Source organism: Thrips palmi, unplaced genomic scaffold (assembly GCF_012932325.1).
Source record: "Thrips palmi isolate BJ-2018 unplaced genomic scaffold, TpBJ-2018v1 HiC_scaffold_15, whole genome shotgun sequence".
NCBI lineage: Eukaryota > Metazoa > Arthropoda > Insecta > Thysanoptera > Thripidae > Thrips > Thrips palmi.
This window is the reverse complement of record NW_023144624.1, coordinates 13,601,801-13,614,393: the sequence shown is the minus strand read 5'-3', so window position 1 is coordinate 13,614,393 and position 12,593 is coordinate 13,601,801. Positions and strand designations below refer to the sequence as shown.

General features: G+C 53.6%; 4 protein-coding genes across 7 annotated transcripts in view; 2 read left to right on the top strand and 2 right to left on the bottom strand.

Moving 5' to 3' along the window:
• Positions 1-2,836: 2,836 nt before the first annotated feature.
• LOC117641853 (ferritin subunit) lies at positions 2,837-4,922 on the bottom strand. Its single transcript, XM_034379546.1, has 5 exons — positions 4,516-4,922; positions 4,086-4,204; positions 3,849-4,007; positions 3,611-3,757; positions 2,837-3,535 (listed from the first exon to the last, which is right to left on the bottom strand). The coding sequence occupies exons 1-5, from the start codon at positions 4,601-4,603 to the stop codon at positions 3,389-3,391; spliced, it is 660 nt and encodes a 219-aa protein (XP_034235437.1). The 5' UTR covers positions 4,604-4,922; the 3' UTR covers positions 2,837-3,388.
• Positions 4,923-5,169: 247 nt separating this feature from the next.
• Positions 5,170-6,825, top strand: LOC117641852 (soma ferritin). The gene is made up of 6 exons (XM_034379545.1): positions 5,170-5,330; positions 5,629-5,771; positions 5,851-5,969; positions 6,061-6,228; positions 6,308-6,448; positions 6,534-6,825. The coding sequence occupies exons 2-6, from the start codon at positions 5,660-5,662 to the stop codon at positions 6,693-6,695; spliced, it is 702 nt and encodes a 233-aa protein (XP_034235436.1). The 5' UTR covers positions 5,170-5,330; positions 5,629-5,659; the 3' UTR covers positions 6,696-6,825.
• Positions 6,826-7,325: 500 nt separating this feature from the next.
• Positions 7,326-9,699, bottom strand: LOC117641851 (tRNA pseudouridine synthase 1-like). 3 transcript variants are annotated; one of them, XM_034379543.1, is made up of 8 exons: positions 9,176-9,682; positions 8,890-9,079; positions 8,640-8,809; positions 8,293-8,566; positions 8,111-8,211; positions 7,876-8,030; positions 7,640-7,776; positions 7,326-7,555 (listed from the first exon to the last, which is right to left on the bottom strand). In XM_034379543.1, exons 1-8 carry the CDS (start codon positions 9,273-9,275, stop codon positions 7,402-7,404), a joined length of 1,281 nt encoding a protein of 426 aa, XP_034235434.1. In that variant the 5' UTR covers positions 9,276-9,682; the 3' UTR covers positions 7,326-7,401. The 3 variants fall into 3 exon arrangements, 2 of the variants coding, with proteins under 2 accessions (XP_034235434.1, XP_034235435.1); XR_004587504.1 differs by having other exon boundaries at positions 7,544-7,555; positions 7,640-7,807; positions 9,176-9,690; XM_034379544.1 differs by lacking the exon at positions 7,640-7,776 and having other exon boundaries at positions 7,326-7,593; positions 9,176-9,699.
• The window catches only part of LOC117641850 (major facilitator superfamily domain-containing protein 6), a 4,833-nt gene continuing 1,812 nt past the window's right edge, over positions 9,573-12,593 (top strand). Inside the window, exons 1-6 of one of the 2 annotated variants that reach the window (XM_034379541.1) lie at positions 9,573-9,698; positions 11,263-11,399; positions 11,476-11,621; positions 11,714-11,857; positions 11,947-12,262; positions 12,372-12,562. In XM_034379541.1, the coding sequence (XP_034235432.1) occupies positions 11,339-11,399; positions 11,476-11,621; positions 11,714-11,857; positions 11,947-12,262; positions 12,372-12,562 (858 nt within the window). In that variant the 5' untranslated portion in view covers positions 9,573-9,698; positions 11,263-11,338. Of the gene's footprint in view, positions 9,699-10,544; positions 10,884-11,262; positions 11,400-11,475; positions 11,622-11,713; positions 11,858-11,946; positions 12,263-12,371; positions 12,563-12,593 lie in introns of those variants that run through there. The other variant, XM_034379542.1, reaches the window with a different exon arrangement.

Below are 12,593 nucleotides of genomic sequence, written 5' to 3'. Positions count from 1 at the left end.
TGCGCTACGCGCCTGGCAACACGCAGGGCCGCGGATCCGGAGGCGGCGGTGGCCGACCACGTCGCACAGTGGGCCAGAAGACGGCTGGAGGCAGTCAAAATCCCGGGCGCGTTTTGAGCTCCAGCGTCGCTAAACAGGACTCGAACCGAACGTGTGACCCCACCAATGGATTCCTCGTTCGGACAGCAATCCATTGGTGGGGTCACACGTTCGATTCGAGACCCTTGTGACTCTGCAGCTCAAAACGCGTCCGGGATTTTGACCGCCTTCACCGGTCTGCTGGCCCACTCCCTCTCCACCCTCATGTACTAGTGCAGCGGGCTGGAGACCAGCGGCGTTCCCACCGCCAGCTCGGCCAGGACGCGGCGGAGCCGCCGCGGCAACCGGATCGTGACATGGAGCATGCAAGCAGGGCGAAGCGACGCGAGGCAAGGCCCGTTCATTTACGTGCCGTTTTCGTTGTTTCGAGGCAAAGAGGCGGCCCGGCCACTCGACTCCTTTTTTCCGCCGTTTTTTCCGCCGCAGAGCGGCGGCATGTTGACGCGGAAAGGGAACGAGGAAGGGAAGACGCAGTTTGCTTTTGTGGGAAATAAACACGTCGCCCGGCAAGTTGGCAGCCACCGCCCCAGTTGTACTCGAATACAGTACGTCGGGCCTCGGGCCGCGATCCGCGGCCTGCCGCGTGCAACGCCCGGACGACCGCAGAATGCGGCCAGGGGGTGACGTGGCCCCGTGTGCAAAATGTTGCCCCCCTGCGTCGCAACGGCTCGGCGTCGGGCTTCTTTTAGAGGTGTTGGGAGTGGGCCAGAGGGGGTGCCGCGGTACCGCAGTACCGCAGTGCGCGTTGCCAGCCTCCCAGGCGCCGCCATCGGCGAGATGTCCCTCCCCGAACCGCCGCAGGTTCTACAGGAGACTCGAGACCGCGATCAAGCGGCAGCCTCTGAAAATCTCCGCGACGAATGGATGCGATGGCGAATGCGCGAATGCGGTTCTCGGAAAAACACGCATCGGGGATTCCAGCTGGCGTCGCCTGGCGTCGCCGCGACGCGTTTCTAGTTTCATTTCACGGCGGCGATGATGCAGTCAAGCACTCGGCAACCGGACTGTACTGCTGCACAAGTGCACGCGCCGAGGCCGCGGCCCAGCACGAGGAGGAGCTTTGCACTTAAAGTAAGGGGATGGGCAGATTCTTTTGGCGATAGATAGCACGGCGGCGGGGCCGCTCTCGCTTGCGAGGGTCGTGCCTCACGTGTCCAGCAGGCTGATCCCATCCCGAGCACACTGCTCTCATCGCTCTGTTTCTCTCGCACTCATGGGGCGTCCTGGAAAGGAGTGACAGAGACAGCGGTGTTCGGAATCAAGCCTGCTGGGGCTCTACGACAAGTCCACCTCCCGCCTCCACATGGATTGGCGCAACGTGAAGCAGTGTGCCTATCTGGCCCGGTCCACATGAACGCATAGTCCCGCGTGCACGAATGAGTGCGCGCCCCGTCGCCGTCATGGAGGCCCCTATCGGCACGGACTGTTTTCGCGCGGGGTGACGGTGGCGGCGTGGTGGGCAGAGGCCGCGCTAGCGCTATCTCCAGGCTGCACATATACATAGACCGGCTGTGCGCTGCTGGCTGCTGCTGTTGTTGTGGCGACGCCGCGGCCGCGCTGCCACATTGCTACATGCAGATCCAAGAGCGGCTCGGCCAGCTCGGCTGCCATGCGACATGATTTGGTGCACGTCCGCGTCGGATTAATTCTTGACATGACGAGAGGCTCGTCAGCGCGACGGCGACGTGGCCTTTGATTAGACCGGCCGGGCGGCGCTAAAGCGAGCGCCAAAGGAAGCGAAAGGGCTCACTGCTGGCGAAAGGGCGCTGTGCTGTCGCGGTGGGGAGCGGCGGCGGAGGAGTGTCACGCCTTGGCGAGGAGGTCGGGAGTGGCCGGGAGCTGGCCCCCGAGGCCCCCGCCAAGGCCGCGCCGCTTAGCCGCGCTTAGCCAGGACCTGGGAGGCTAACTGCCTGACAATGGGGCTCATCGACCCCGCGGGGCTCTCGGCGTGCCCCGCGCCGCGCCCCGCCGGCCGAGGGGCCCTTCAGGAGCCCCAAGGCCGCGTCCCCCTGACCTCTGCCACCGCGGCCACCGGCAGCCGCTCGCGAACGACGGGGACGTTCAAAATGCGCGCGTCTCCGCGCCCTGCCCCCCGGAAGTTGGCCGGGCGGCTCGCACATCCGGGTGGAAGTCCAGTGCAAACGCAACGCGGCGTCGTCATCGACATCCACTCCGCACGCTGCACACAGCAGCAGACTGATTCCGAGAGGCGTTGTCGTCGCTCTGTCTCGCACTCATGGGGCGTCCCCTGTAGGTGCGAGAGAGACAGAGCGACGAAAACGACTCTCGGAATCAGTCGGCAGGCTCTCTGCCCCGCCCCCGCACTCCAGCCCCTCCAGCGCGCAGCTGCCGCGCTGCCGCGGCGACGCAGACGCGGGCAGCGCCGCGCCGCCACCGCGCCTCTCGCCGAGCCACTCCGCCGTGGGCCGCACTTTGGACGCTGCGCGACGGCGAACCCCGCGAGGGCTTATCTGAGCTTTTGTCTGCGGCTACTGGCAATACAAGTTCAGCACCGGCGGCTCGATTCGAGTCAAGACTTCACACTGACTCACGTGTCCCCGCAGCTTTCTATCAGCACCAGTACTCGAGTGGAAAGGGTACAGCATCAAAATTAACAAATGAGGACTAAAATGATTAAATTTATTAAAATGAATTAACTACAAAAATATAAACAGACCAGCTCACACAGACTCCGCATTCAAAAAAAAAAAAAGTGGTGATGGGTAAGAAAAACACATTTACTTTACGTAAACAAATTTTGTTCTGCCTTTAAATTTTGGAAACACTCGGCTTGGGTTTGGGTATTTACAAATAAGGTTCCAATGTCATCCAGGTTGCTAGAATACTGGTTGCACTGATTGTTATCACCACAATGGATATCACAGGATACAAAGTTTTACTCACTACACAAGTGCAAAACACTCCATTTCATTAATAATAGTTTCAAGATGTACTGAAGTTTGTGCCTGTGAATGAACTTACTGTTGAACAAATAGAGTCATGTCATCAGTAACACTCCAGGTTTTCAGAGTGAAAATGAACATGTTAAAGCTAATCTTGTTCAAAGGCATTTAAAATTGACAAATTCAAAGTAAAACATACGATGGCACATCTAATTGTACACAGAATCAAACTAGAATATTGACTGATGAGAAAAAAGAAACCTTAACATAGTGATGCATATTATGAAAATTGAATAGAGTTAATCATAAAAATTTAAGAGGAATAAAAAACTCCCAAAATGAAACATATTTCAGTCCAACAAAACTGGGAAAAACAGTGGTGAAGTTTAACCCAAAAGCTTCTTATCAAACAGGAACTCTCCAATAGCACCATGGGAATGCATCATCTTGTCAAGAGTGGAAATCATACCGGCGAGCTCACGCTGTCCCTTGTACTGCTCATCCAAGAAGTCTCCAGTCAGGTAGTCGACCAGCTGAAATATAATAGTGTGTCAAGTAACATGCCTTTGGATACCAAACAAAACGCAGCAAAAGTAGGAAATACATACATGGTAGTCGTTGAACTTGCTTTCACCAGGGTCCTCACAGACGGCAACAATGTCACGGATGTTGTTGGTAACGCTGGCCTCGAGCTTGAGAGCGTCCTTGAGGGCACTGACACCATCAACCCATGAAGTGACATCACCCTTGGGGCGCTGTAAAACATAACAGAAAAGCGAAAGGTCAGTGACATTCCAAGAATCACACTTCAGACATTTGAAGGTATCAGAGAAGATAAGCACTTACAGGGTCCTTGATGAGGTCTCCAACATCCTTGGTCAGCTGACCACGCATCAACAAGTACTCGATGAGCTTGATGGCATGTTCACGCTCCTCACTAGCGGACTTGAAAAAGTGTTCAGCGAATCCAGGACGGTTGACAGTGTCCTGAGAGAAGTGAGCAGCCTGAAAAAACAGAAGTTGATATGAAGACACATGAATTAAACCTCGAATCAATGGCAAGTCCTACGAAAGGCGAATTACCATGGCGAGGTAGGTCATGGAGGCGGTGAGCTCGGTCTGGACCTGCTCCCTCATCTTCTTCACGCAGGGATCGACCATGGAAACCCATTCCTTGGGAATATCAGCGGGCCGAAGCTTGCCTGGAAAAAAACAAGTCCAAAGTTATTATCGAAACGCAGGAAGCAAGCCTATTAGGTTGACACACGCATGCAAATGAGGCGGGGCATGACGGACGGATTGCACCACGCAGGCCTCTTGTTGACATGACCCGAAGTCGGCCCCGAGGGGCGTAAGGGAGTCCGACATGGACGCGTACACGTGCAGACCAACGAAAAACCGCACCCCCGCATGACAGGCCGCTCGGCAGGCCAGGCGTCGGCCTGCGGCGCAGTGCCCAAAATGCGCCCAAACGGAGGAAAACAAAGGATCCATTCCCCAGCACGACACTCACATTTGAACTTGTCCTTGTCAGCAGACACCCCGCACGCCGCGAAGGCGAACACGGCCAGCACGGCCACGGAGACGTGGAGCGGCGACATTTTCCTTTGTCGCACGGAACAAACGGCGACGGCTACTCGGAGTGGGCGACGCACCGCAAGACACTGAGCTAGCGTAGCGTCCACCGCACTGTTGGCGAGAGGTTAGGCTGGGAGGATCCGACTAGGGAGTGACAAAGCACGGCGCTTCTTCGGACACGATCGACACCCGCGCCAACCTTTGCATGCACTGATGCAGAAGGTCCCTTCTTCAAGCTGTGTGGCTCACACGCTCAGGAGACGAGAACCAGAGTAAGGCCGCACCGTCGCATTTGACGACGGAAAACACTCGAATCACCCCTCGGACTCAGCCTGTTTTGCCCCGTGGGTCAGCTGACTGTACTAGGGACGTGCGCAGTAGCCTGCTGCGCATGCGTGTGACAGTCCGGGACAAAAGTTTCCTCGCACGCCGCTCGCCGGTTGTTCGATTTAACCAGAAGTTTTGGTGAAAACCGGAACCGGCGATTGGTAAAAATGAGGCCCAATCGCGCGCTTTGGAAAATCGCTGAGTGAGCGGAGAAATGGGTTCGCGACTTCGGCGGGAAAATGTCGATGGGTGGGCGGGCTTTTGGGTGGGGAAGTACCCTGGTCATGTGACTTGTTTTCCTGATAGCCCCAAACAAAGCACAGTCGAGAGTGAGCTGCGCTGCGATCCACGGGTGGTGCAACGAGCTCAGTGCGAGTCGTCTTTTCGCTCAGTCGTCAGTGTTCTCTTTGACTCATCATCTCGGTAAGGCTCTCCGCTTTGACGATCGCCCAACGCGTCCTGACTCCTGCGCCCTGGGAATCGTCAAACTCGCCCGCCCCGTGTCGCGGCCGCCCTGTCGGTGTCGCTGGCCTAACCTGGCCGTCGTGATGTTTGCGTTTTGTCGCTCGCCTGTTTTCCACGAGATTTTTGCCAAGTTGATCATCACGCACCGCGACTTGTCACGCTTCTTCCAAATGGATGCGTTGGTGTCGCCCCGCGCGTCGCGTCGCGGACGGGGCGTCGGGGACGTGGCCCTAAGTAGCTTGTGCTTTTGTTGCAGGCGTCAAGGCGTCAGTTCGTGAGTCAAGACAATGAAGGGTCTGTTCTGTTTCGTGGCCGCGGCCCTCCTGGTGGCCCTGGCCAGTGCCGAGACCGGCAGCTTCTGCTACGGAGATGTCAACATGAAGTGCAGCAGCAGCGCAGGTTTGTGACAATGCACTATCCCAGTTTGGTGGTTCGCTGAAACTGTTGCATTTGCTGAGCAGGGTTTTCGTCTTTGCAGATGAGGCAGTTGCTATCCCCAACTGCAATGCGGTCTACGGTGGTGCTGCCAGCGCCATGGAGCAACTGTCCAACTACGTCAACACCCACATCACTCGCAGTTTCCAGTATCTGCTCATGGTATGTCTTCACCGAACTATGATTGGGCTATCTTCATTGTGTTTTGTGTGTCCATCCTGATCGCTAATTTTCTTTTAAAAATTGTTAACAGTCTACCCATTTTGGAAGCTACGAGGCCAACCGCCCCGGTTTTGAGAAGCTCTACCGCATCCTCTCTGACCAAAACTGGGAGGCATCTTTGGGTCTCATCAAGCACATGACCAAGCGAGGTGGCAAGATGAACTTCAACTACCGAGAGGCCGACAATCTGGCCAATGAGGTAAATTACACTGGTTCCTTTGATTGTTAAAAGGTGAACTCTGTACAAAGGTGTAACAAATGTTGTTGATTGCTCTCAGCCTGCGAAGAAGGAAGTTTATGAACTTCATGAGCTTGGCAGTCTGGCACGTGCTCTTGACATCCAGAAGTCCCTTGCTGAAGAGGCATTCCACATTCATCACACTTGCTCTGCCAAGGATCCTAAGCACCATGATGCTGAGGTGAGTGGTTTCAAGTAAATTCACACCAGCACTTCTATCTATCCGGGGTGCAACTTTCTGACGTACTTCTTTATTAATTTTACAGCTTACTCACTACTTGGAGGAGAACTTCATTGAGAAGCAGGCTGATACTATCCGCAACCTTGCTGGTCACACCTCAGACCTGAAGAACCTTCTGAAGTCTTCTGATTCTAGCCTCTCCATGTTCCTCTTTGACGAGTACCTCTTCAACAAGCTGTCTGGATAATCTGTCATTTTAGATGTTTAGTTGTGATTTTTCACTTCTAAATTTCCAGTAACTCTTTTTATTTACTCTGATCAAATTTTATAACTGTCTAGCATATTTTTCATTAAATCATTCAAGTTGCTTTATTATATTATGTACACTCTGGTTGAGATGGCCAAGTGGTATTTGATTCATCACAAAGAAAACACAAGTTTTAAAATTTCTTTTGTTAGTAGCTAGGTTTCTTTACTGCATACTCTGGTTAAGATGGCCAAGTGGCAGGTGAATTTGCTCTAACTTTTTCTTGTCAAAGAAACCCTTCCCCTTTTAGGGTCCTTAGTTAATTATTGCACACTCTGGTTCAGATGGCCAAGTGGCTTGTAAGTCATTTAAGATTGTGGCCATCAGTCTGTACAACATATAGTTTCATAGCCTGATGGACATATTGTTTCCTGGTTCTGTGATAAATGGTGCAACCAAGTGATGTGTTGTCTTTTTTTTAAAGTGTAGAGCAAAACTTACTGTATTTATTAGATGCCATACGAGAAAGTAATGTTTACAAGGAGAAAACTATGCAGCTAGTCTCCCAAGATTCTGTGTGACTTTCAATGTACTGTTAAATGGTTGTTAAAAACAAAAAAGTAAAATCTGTTTCATTTTAGTCTAAGCCAGATAAGACATGAGTTGTGTACATTTTTATTAATAAAAATATTTCTAATATCCAATTTTACTTTTCTTTCGAACTGTCATCCTCATCACCTTTAAGTAATTTTTCCAAATCTTCAGTGTTGTCCCATTTGCCAACTTGCCGCATTTTCGAGCTCAAGTCATTTCCTTTAAAACTATGTCTCCTCATCTTACGGTCCAAATAAGTCTCCATACTGCTAAAGGTTAAGGAAGTTATTGCAATTAACAAACCCTGAAGTAGACCAAAAAAGTTAAAACTCATGACCTGAAAAGGATACTGCTTTTGTTCTAGTTCCACCTTCACCATGTATGGCACTATTTTTTCCAGTTTGAACTTCTCCACCTCATCATCATACTCATCCCATTCCAAAGGCATTGTGGTCTTACGACTCTTATTGTAGCTATCAAAATGTTGCTAAGGGAGGATACAATGTTAGAAAAGTAAGCTGTAGGATAAGTGAATGATAGATGATAAATAGAGGGAATATCAATCAATATAGATATTAGTACTTACCTTTTCTAAGAGGAGGCCTAATGCTGGGGCTGTAGGTGCTGGCATCATAGGGTGCTCCAAAGTTTCTTGTAACATGGAAAATGTTGCCTTCCCTCGCATTATTGCTATTACCATCCCAATCATCCTTCTAATCTGATGAAGCATAAAGCTTTGACCTAGAAATATCAATTTATGGAAAGTTAGAACAGGCTTATGGACCAATTTAGCATGTTCATGTTTTTATCTAATAAAATACCTGTAAGTTTGAATTCAATCATTTCAACTTCACCCATCAAGAAAGGATTTGAGACTTCTGTGTCGTTTATTTTCCTTTGAGATCTCTGATCCCAGATATCTCTGCAAAAATCAGTTCTCATTAATAGTTGATACTTTACCTATAGTAATTAAAAGGGAACAATGTTACAAATTGAATCTTACATTTTTTCAGTGTAGTTGTGAAAATGGTGAGTTCCTCTAAACATTTCAAATATCTGACTTGCTTTCAAAACTGAAAGCGAATCAATGCGATATTTGTGACAGTCATTCCAACTTTTGTCAAAGTAACGCAGTGCATAAGTTGGCATGATATAACTGTAAGTTCTGGCAGTACACCAGGTTTGGGCATCAAAAATCATATCAACAGGTTTAATTCCAAGGACACGTATATCATCAGGCAAAAATTCATTTATACCATCGATGTTAAAACCCTTAGCTGGAAGAAGAAGGAAATTGAAAGCATGTATCCTAATATGCTGGTAGAAGTAAGTAAAATCTTCACAACTTACTTATTCTTAATGAAACGACCTGCCTCAAAGCAGATACACCTCTATCTGTTCGAGATGCTCGTTGATAATCTAGATAATATCTAGCAGCCCGTATTTTCTCCTCAGGTAGAAGACCAATTTTGATAAACGCATCAAACAGTATGTTTTCAATTGCAGGGCCATGTGAATTGCTAAAATGAAACAAGCGCAGACAAATTAAACTTTTTTTACACTAGCCCATTTAATTTGCTTCGGACATAATAGTACTCACAATTGCATCCCATAATAGTTTGAACCATGGAAGGAAAGCAGCATAGCAAAACGAGGACGAGTAATCTTTTTCTTTTTAACATAATGCTTGTTGTTTGAAGGGATCCACGTTTCGTCCACTGCAAGATCCTTGTTTGCATCACTAGTTCCATCACTGTCAACATCAGGACTGTTGACAGAGCTCGATGGAGCTAGAACATAAATTTCCATTACAAAACTCACAGTACAAAATGGTTCAATACAAACCAATACAAACAAAATTATCACAACAATAATTTTAAACAAACCTGGAGAAGGAACAACACAGGAAGAAGATAGCCTTATCAGGCCAGACAATAATCTACCACGCAACATTGCTGTCATAAAACTATTTCTTTGAAAGAGCATAAATATTACTCTGCAGACCAGCCAGTCGGCAGGTTAGGTGCTGCACTGTGCTGTCTGCTGCTGTTTCCTGCGAATACAGCCACCGCAACTCACTTATCGGCAGAATAGTCCGTCGATACTCCCTGCGCGCGTGCACATGAGTCAGCGAGGGGTATCGCCGCCTGCCTGCGGCTTGCGCGCGGGGTACCGACGACGGGGGATTCTTTTAGCCACCGTGAGCCTTCTGTGGTGCGGTTAGCAACACAACATGCACGGGCTATGCGGCTACGGCCATGCCACGGCGGGACGGGGGGCCTCCACGCCCGGCTGTCTGCTGTCTGCTGCAGTTGTACTCGACTATCAGTCGCTGAGCGTCCTCGCGTCCTCGCCCGCCACGTGCACCGAGATGGTGACGGGCCCCGACAGGCTGGTGTCAACCCCAGAGTGAGTTCACGGTGCCTGACAGGCACCCGCCCGGCCGCTACCGGTAGCTACCGTGTTAAAATTGTCACCCGCCGTGACCCGGCGTGCATGCTTGCCAGTGTGAGCGCAGCCCCGGTCGCATAGTGATGGCGGCGGGCGGGCCTCGTCGCAGCCGTGGTGGTGCCTCCGCCTGCCTGCCTGTCTGCGCGGCGGGCGAGTGGGCACCGCAGGCTTAGGACGCGTTCAGCCGGGCCCAGCGGGCTAAGCGCTGCCAGAGCGCTGCCTAACACGGCCCAGTGGACCTAATTAAGGCAGAACGAGCAAGGGCGGAGGCCGGCGGCCCAGAGCCACCGCGCGACGCCCGACGCACTGGCCGAGGGAATTCCACCCGACTTATTTCTGTTTCCCGCGGTGTTCTCGTCAGCGGCCCGGCCCAGCCTCGCTCCAACCTGCAATTCGAGACGGGCAGGCCCGCGCTGCGCCATGCCTCCGCCCTCCGCCCTCCGACTCGGACCGCAAACTGCGAGTTGCACTTGGCCGTCGACCGGCAAGCGGCTGCAAGCCGTCAAGGCGCTTGTCCCGTATCGGAGAGTACCTCGGCCAGTCTGTCGGCCTGCGGCCAGCCCAGGCCAGCCGGCATGCTGGCGGCCGGGCCGTCCGGACAGATTCGAGGATGAGGCTGCGTCCGAGAGGCCGCCCTGCCTCGCCGCGCCGCACCCCGCCCCGGCCCCGCCCCGCCCGCTCCGCACGCGGCCCGCCCCGCTCCTTATCGTCGTAAACCCGTCGAGGCGCGCCCTGGTCCCTTCCCTGGTGCGCCCCGCGTCCGCGTCGTCTGCCGGCCCGGCGCGCTGCCGGACTGGCGGGCTGGCCGCGGCGCTCTCGAGGGCCATCGTAACGGTAACCGCCATGCGTGCTCGCCGTGCTCTCAGTGCGCGCCTCACCTCGCTCCAAACTAGACTGGAGTGCGTCGCGGCCCGCCTGGAGGCAAGCCTGGAGGCCTGGAGGACTCCGCGCCACGACAACCCGGACAACCCGGACGGCTGGATAAGGCCGCCTCACGCCGCGCGCTGTCCCCCGACACGTCCCCCGCCGCGTCCCCGGCCACGCGCCTTGGGCTAGGTTAGGCTTAACGCGACAGCGTCAAACGAGGCGTCAAGCCCAACAGCTGCCAGCAGTGCCGCGTCGCCGCCGCGGAAGGTCAAACGGGTAAGGTCGTGCAGTGGTGTGTGTGTGTGTGTGTGTGTGTGTGTGTGCGCGTACGTGTCGGTACGTGTTCATGTGTGTGTCAAACGGTGCTAATCCGGGGTCCTTTGCTGACCCAAAGGAGAGATGTCGTTAGAGACTCCCAACGCGTCCGCGTGGCGCCGTGTGGCGCTGTGTTCGGTCGGAGTGTTTGGCGTTTCGGGGCGATCGGTGACCGGGGTGCGAGGCCGGCGTCGTCAACACAAGCCAGTCACCGACCGGGCTGCCTGGCGCGGGCGGGGCTGCGCGGGGCTCGGACACCGAGGGGGGGGCGAAGGGCCGGCGAGGCGTGCCAGCGCGCTTCGCGCACACTCTCATGAACACGTTATTTCGTTATTTTCAGATAATCGGAGGAACTCGGGAAGCCGGTGAGGCGCGACTTTCAAACTGAAGAGTCAGAAACAGTCGAAGCCGCAAACATGGTGAAAGTTAATTACAAACTGCTGCCCGTGAAGGCGCACTTCTTCTTCTTCATGGCGTGTAAGTCGCGACAAAGTAGAGGCTACTGTACCCAACCGACTGTACAGTAGTAAGACGGGGCCGTTTGTTGTTGCAGCCATGGGGCCCATTCTGCCGTTCACCATCGTCTTCGGGAAGCAGCTGGGGATTTCCGAAATAGTGATGGGCACTATTTCAGCCGTTTTGCCACTCCTATTCCTCGTTGCCAAACCGGCGTTTGGCTACCTGGCTGACTATTTCCAGGTGGGGCCCTCCTAAAGCCATCGGCAAGTCCAAAGCCTTCACTCCAGGTAGGTGCCGGATCAAGACTAAAGCCTCTCTTCTGTTCGTTACAGAGCCAGCGAAAGTTACTATTCATGACCTTGATTTGCATTATGTGCGGCTCCCACATTTTACTGTACTTTGTCCCCGCCGTCAAAGTCCGCCCCTTCGCCATCCGAGGGGCCACCTGCCATGATATCATTTCATGTAAAAATGAGGTAATGCAAGGTAATTGCGCCAATAAAATGCTGTATCCCGCGACGTTTAAACGGCGTTCGCTAACGCTCGCTATCGCGGTGCTACCCAGACTCTGCCAGATAAGAACGCGACGACGGCCTTCGAGTGCGCGTGGTCGGCGAGCCCGCTGCTGCAGCCCCTGGACACGCGGCCCGCCCTCGCCCCGGAGGTCTGCGCCGCCATCTCCGGCATGCAGTGGGGCGCCGAGTCCTGCGGCAGCGACGCGCGCCAGCAGTTCGACGTGCTCTGCGAGCCGACCCACGAGGACCCCAACCACCTGTACTCGACGGCCACCTTCTGGAGCTTCGTGCTCCTCATGTCGCTGGGCAGCATCGGCTACAACGTGGCCAACAGCATCAGCGACGCCATCTGCTTCGACGTCCTGGGTACGCGGAGGCGACGACGACGGCGACCCCGCGCGCCACCACGCGGACAAGCGTCCGGTGGAAGCACAAAAGCATAAATCAATGTTTGTTTTCTTCCTTTTGCCGCCAGGCGACGGGGGAGAAATGGGATATGGAAAACAGCGCGTGTTTGGAGCGATAGGGTTCGGTCTGTCTGCGCTCCTGGCGGGCTACGTCATCGACCTGTACTCCCCGGACGCCGCCATGAAGAACTACGCCCCCGCGTTCCTGCTCACGCTCGCCTTCGGCCTCATTGACATCTTCACGTGCACTCGGCTCAAGGTACCGCCCGGGACAGCCACGGGTCCATTCT